Source organism: Crotalus tigris, unplaced genomic scaffold (genome assembly GCF_016545835.1).
Source record: "Crotalus tigris isolate CLP2741 ecotype Arizona unplaced genomic scaffold, ASM1654583v1 scf7180000017831.1706817, whole genome shotgun sequence".
NCBI classification, from domain to species: domain Eukaryota; kingdom Metazoa; phylum Chordata; class Lepidosauria; order Squamata; family Viperidae; genus Crotalus; species Crotalus tigris.
The window spans coordinates 479,001-485,000 of NW_024096660.1; the positions used below are offsets into that span (position 1 = coordinate 479,001).

At 33.6% G+C, this 6,000-nt stretch overlaps 1 protein-coding gene across 8 annotated transcripts in view; it reads left to right on the forward strand.

Moving 5' to 3' along the window:
- Positions 1-6,000, forward strand: part of EHBP1 (EH domain binding protein 1) — a 305,392-nt gene that overhangs the window by 229,450 nt on the left and 69,942 nt on the right. For all 8 annotated transcript variants that reach the window (XM_039342992.1, XM_039342996.1, XM_039342991.1 and 5 more), the window contains one exon: positions 3,926-4,053. In XM_039342992.1, coding sequence (XP_039198926.1) covers positions 3,926-4,053 — 128 coding nt within the window. The remainder of the gene's footprint in view (positions 1-3,925; positions 4,054-6,000) is intronic.

The window sequence follows — 6,000 nt, forward strand, 5'->3', positions numbered from 1 at the left end:
GTATTATTTTTGCTTGGATTCATTTGATTTTCATCAAAGCCCTCTCAGACATTTTTAACAGCGTTACAATTAACTATCAATTAAGGATTGATTTTTTATTTTTTTGAAACGCAGTTGTTAATTATCAGTACTGAATGTAAATTTAATGGGAATCAGCAAACATTTCTTGATAGACTAGTTTTGGTTATTACCAAAAGGCTATAAATGTTTTGTGAATTTCAAGTAAAAACAATTATACTTGAAGGCTATCTTAGCAGTCCTTTGCATATTTATTTGGAATTACTATATGTCTAACTGGATTTTGAGTATTAATTTCAACAAGATAGGTGTGTCATAAAACATGGGTCCAGGAATTTGATTATTGAAAGAAAAATGAGGAAATGTGGACAGAAAAATGACAAATGAATGTACAAAGGGTGCAATAAAGGTGCAGTTACAAAATTCCTATGATCACATAGCAATGTTTTTGTCCCAGTCAAGTATATTCATGTTAACAGCAGCAAATACAAGTTCAAAACTTATTGCCCATTGTAAACAAATATAATATTTTCTAGCATTTCAAAAACACTGTTAGAAAGGCACTGATACAAATGATTTAAATTGAGGCAGATCATAATCTAAAACTATAAACTTGAAGCCAATTGCAGTGAAAAGGAAGACTCTAATTAATGAGCTCCAAAGTGACCATGATTGGAGAAAAAAAATGAATGAAACTTAAATAACATTTAAGTCTAACATATATGCTGCCTTTCTTTTGACTTTCCACATTCTGCTATGGCCTGATTATGGAATGGCAGTTAATTTGTTTTTGTTTGCTTTTGTTTGTTTTTCTGTTTAGATTTTTGTGGAGTTTTTAGTTCTGCCTTCCCTTTTCCTTATTATGCCTAGTTTCTTTTATTTTTTTAATTTATAATCTTCCTAGAATCACTCTGGAATGAGGCAGCCTCTGAATTGAAATAAAAAACAAACAAACAATGTTTGTTATTAATAACTCTGAAGGTAAATCTCTCTGAAGGTAATACTGGCAATCTATTTTAAAACTTCTTCAAATTGAATCTACAAAAGACAGGTTTTCCTTCTGGACTACAAAGTGCACTACAATATCACACAAGCTCCCAACATATACAGACCTTCTGTAATGTTGTTGGTCTTTTCTTTATTCCCCCTTCTTTTTGGCAATAATATTCAATATACATTTTCCCCTTTCTAAGCAGTATTCACTGCAATTTGGTCTGAAAACAGGTTCTTCTGCATTCGGGTTATAGTGGAAGAAACACTTTCTTGAAGGGAAAACCTTTTAGCAATTAACAAATACAGCTTAGCAAAGAAAGAGAGAGAGGTAGCATTGAAGATTGGGGTTTTTTTCTGGATTTCTGTCAGACTATTGAGTTTGCTGTAAACCAGAACTTGATATTTAATTTTTCTAGAATATTTGTAGTAAAAAGCCAGGTACTGAGTTCCTCACAAAGGGCTTCTTTTGCTGGATGGAGGCTAGGAGGGATGTTCAAGAATTCAGGAAATTTGTGACAGAAGGTATAAGTTCTTTCCTTATAATCATCTTCATGTCCTTCCATTTGTTTTTGTAGAGTGAAGACGTTTTCTTTTATTTCATTGATATCTGGCCCTTTAGCATATTCAGAGTGTTTTTATCATAATTCTTAGAACTCTTAATAGCAGAAGAAAAGTTGAAGCTCATTCAGTTTGATTGCCTAAAGGCCACGAAAAGAGTTCAGTTATGGCAAGATTTAAACTGGAAACATTCAGATTCACTTAACACAGTAGCCCCTATTTCTCACCTCTTAAAATCATTTAATATATGAGTAGTAATTTTGTTAAGGGAAGGTCTTCAATGAAGGGTTTCAGTCTTTTATATTTCTAAAATAAGGAGCATATTTTGCTGTTTGAACTTTGAATGTTACAATGATATAACTAGACAGGATATCAAGGGAGCTGTAATCAGATCCTCACTTTCTGAAAGCTGGGCGATTGGATTATGGCTGCAGCACTGGAGGGGGAGGAAGACATTGGATAAGCAACTCAAGTTGAAAGGATTCACACACATATCCTCAGTGCCATGGTTTTAATCTGATTTTCCTCTCCCTACTCCACTGCAGCTGCTATTAAAAGTGCTAAAAATGGCAGGAGAAATGATCAAGATCTTTCAGCATTATATCTTCTTTGGTTCACAGTGGCCTACCTTACTATAACCTACAGTATATAGTGAGAGCCGTTATTCTCACTTTTTCATATAGTGTTAATGGATAAATGAATATAGCTATTACCTATATAGTTAGAAGACTGAGTTCAAACTCTGGATCAAGCAGACCCTGACAAACCATTACACCCATTACAGTTTCTGACCTGTCAAGTAAAAATAAAGTCACACCAGTCAAGGACAAATGAGATAAGACTATTAAAATATTTTGTCCATTGGAAGCTCTATAAATGGCCTTCAGCTATTATTTTAGCTGAAAAATTAGATATGAATCTATAAATAAGTTCAGTTATGGCAAGATTTAAACTGGAAACATTCATTCACTTAGCACAGTAGTTCCTATTTCTCACCTCTTAAAATCATTTAATATATGAGTAGTAATTTTGTTAAGGGAAGGTCTTCAGTTTAATTATTTATAATGTTTCATTTGAAAAAACATGGAGTTTGTTTAGTATACATTCTTCATATAATATTATACTGTAGTGTTTTTCCCCATACTAGTTGGGGAAATGTGGGAGTTGAAGTTCACTCATCTTAAACTTGCCAAGTTTGAGAAATACTGCTATACCGTACATAAATAGGAGTGTTTGTCTCTCACCAATTCCAACATGGCAAGGCTGAACTTGATTGTCATTACTACACTTTGCCAATAATTAAGCAATATTTCTATAAGCAATATGACTGAGGTTGAAGCTGCCATCTTCCTTAAATAATTGATCGGGACAACCTTCTTGAGTTCTGTGCTCTTCAGAAATGCTGGACTACAATTCCCATCATTTCCAATGAAAATGTTAGTCTGGAGGGCACCAGGTTACAGAGAAATAGATTAGAGTGAGAACAGTACTATGAATAAACAGATAGCATAATAACATTTTCAACTTTCAAGCCAAACTGGAGAGGACGAGGACATGCCAAGATACATTTCTAAATTTTATAATATAAATTAGAGATTTTTGTTATGCTACAACTGTTCTCTGAGTAATATTTAGAAAAAGCTATGTCCTTTAGTATTGGATACCTTCATGCAAATGGCTGTTTCATATTTCAGGACACCAAAATAATGAATATATACATGGATCAAATTTTATACCAGTTAGGTTATTTCTTAAATAACTTATCAATATGTGCTTCTGAAATACGATTTGTCCACCAAGTTCTGAGTTCTGCAGAAATTAATTGAAAGAAAATATATTTAGAGTTAATGTTTAAATATAAAATAAAAATATACATTATGTAAGTGCATATTCTAGGAAAAAGAGTTTACCAGCCATATTGATAAAATTAATTAGACATCTTTGGCCCTAAATAATTTTACTTCTAAATAAATTCAGGGAAAATCAATTGGATTTCATTTATCTAAATATATTAATTATTGGTCATAACACACCATGAGCCTTAAAATAACTGAGCTGCAAAGGAATGAAGGCAAGAAAACCCCCACAAAGAATCCATTTTTAAAATGTATTGTTAGGATTCAGTTTTTCTTTTTAATCACCTCCGCAATACATTTGTTGTAGCATCTCTTTAAGTTCTCAGTTCTGTATTTGATTTCCATATCAGTTGCAATTTAAAGATTACAACAAGAGCAATGCAAATACTATTTTTTAAATAGATGCATTATTATAGTAACTGCATTTAAATGCATCTCTATCTTTCTCCCTCTCTCTCTCTCTTGCTGCCTGCATTGTGATGTGGGCTTCATATATGTAGCTGAGCAGAACAGCAAGTTGATGGATCTGAAGCTGAAGAAACTCCTAGACGCTCAGCCACAGGTGGCAAATTCATTTACCAGCACAGCTCCAAAATCAGTTTCTGATAACACTGAGCCAATGTTTATGGTAAGTTTAACAAAAAAAAATTAATCCTTTCCCCATAATGCCTGTGCATTTTGGATTCTGATTTGCATTTAATAGTGAAGAATCACCATTTTTTTAATAAGTTCTTCAAAGTTTACAGTACTGTAAAACCACTTTTTGTAGCCACATAAAGAGATTTGAATTATATTTTGCCTATGTATTGACAGATATTTCTCTGATAATTGCACCTGTTTTTTTAACTAGTAATGGCTTCATTTGGCTATTATGCTATGAAATAATATATTTTGGTAATATTTTATTTCAATTGAAATTCATTGTATTGGCTGTATAAAAAGTACTGAAATATATGTTACTTGGCTAACTGAAAGTTAGCAATATTAAGCTGGCAGAGTTTTGTAATATTAACTTGGCCTAAATAAAGTTATTACCCTCAAAAACGTACTATTTCAACTCTAAAGTTGCTTATTTTATCCTCTTCCTTTTTAAGCTAATTCATTAATGTGGGGTGGAGCTCTTTTGGGACCTATTTAAGTAACTTTAAGAATTACTCTTTCTTCTTGCTTTAGTGGTATCTTTAATTAAACTTTTGCGTAAATGATTTTAACACGTCGATTATAGAAACTGCATTTGTATCTTGGGTAGTTGAGCCATTTTGTCATAATATTTGTCAGTGGCAGGAAATTCTCTCTATATACATAGGCTTTGATAGATTTGTTGGTGCATCTACTCAGCTTATTGTCTTCATTAGTCATAGCTATTACTCCTTAGGGAAAAGATTTGGATGGCTGTGAGTACAGTCCACTTGTATAACTTTTCACCCACCTGCAGACTGGGGGTGTATGCCCTGCTGAGTGAAAGGATTTCCTTCCCCAGATACAGAGATGCTTTGAAGTCTCAAAACAATGACTTTCATTGCTTTTTCCTTTACACTGTCGGTTCCGATAAATTGGTGATGAAAGTGTGCAGAAGCAGGAGCAGCAGCAGAGGGCTTTCAGTCTCTATCTTTGAACAAAGAGAAGCTTGGATCAAGTCTGATTTTTTGCGTTCAATTTAGCTTTCTGCAGTGGATTTAATGCAAAATGAAGCTGGCCTTGGAATAATACAATGGATTGAAAAGGCTAACTGAATTAGTGGGCTTAGAGGAATACATTTGTAAAGTGGCAGAAGTCCGTAGTCATAAAAAGGCTTCTTAAAATGGGATTTACTGGCTAATCGCACTGATATTTTAACATGTTGCCAGGCCTAAAAAATTAGCCATGTTTGTTTATTTTGGTAAAGACTTGCATTTCGACTGTCAGATGGCTATTGTATGAAGAGTTCCTTTTCTTAGAAGAATGAAATCATAACATCTGGATTGTTGAAAAATAATTTCTAGAATGAGTGATGCTTTTAAGAAATTAGCTTCGTAGATGGCTGATTAGTTTCCTCTGTTAGGACAATTTCATTCAGTTAAAATGGCATTCCCCCCCCCCACACACACACACACATAAACACACACACCAGCAAAATAGTTTTTATTCTAATTTCACACATTTGTATGAAGGAGAGGATCTTTCATTTTTGTTCATTCCCCCCCCCCTTTTTTTTTTTAGTAAGTGCAACAAAAAGTATAGCTGGATTTGAACACTTTCTTTAATGCTGCATGAAAAAAAGTCCATCTGTTCTCTTAGAGCTTTCAGCATTGACTTGGATTTATGTTTCTAATAAAACGCAGTTTACACATTTATAAATAGGCATTCTGTGTTTGTGGAAAAGGATAAACTGTTACCTTCCCTGGAGGATTCTGTATCCCAGGCCTCCTTGAGGCTAGAGAATAGGCCATTGGAGAACTCCCTCATTACCAATTGTCTCAATGCAGAGGAAGGGCAAAGTCTTGGTAGCTTTTGATAACCAGTTTCAGCATTCAGCAGGCTTAGCTATTAGTCATGCATCTTAGCCTTTCCCTATTTACTTTCAAAACACTTAATA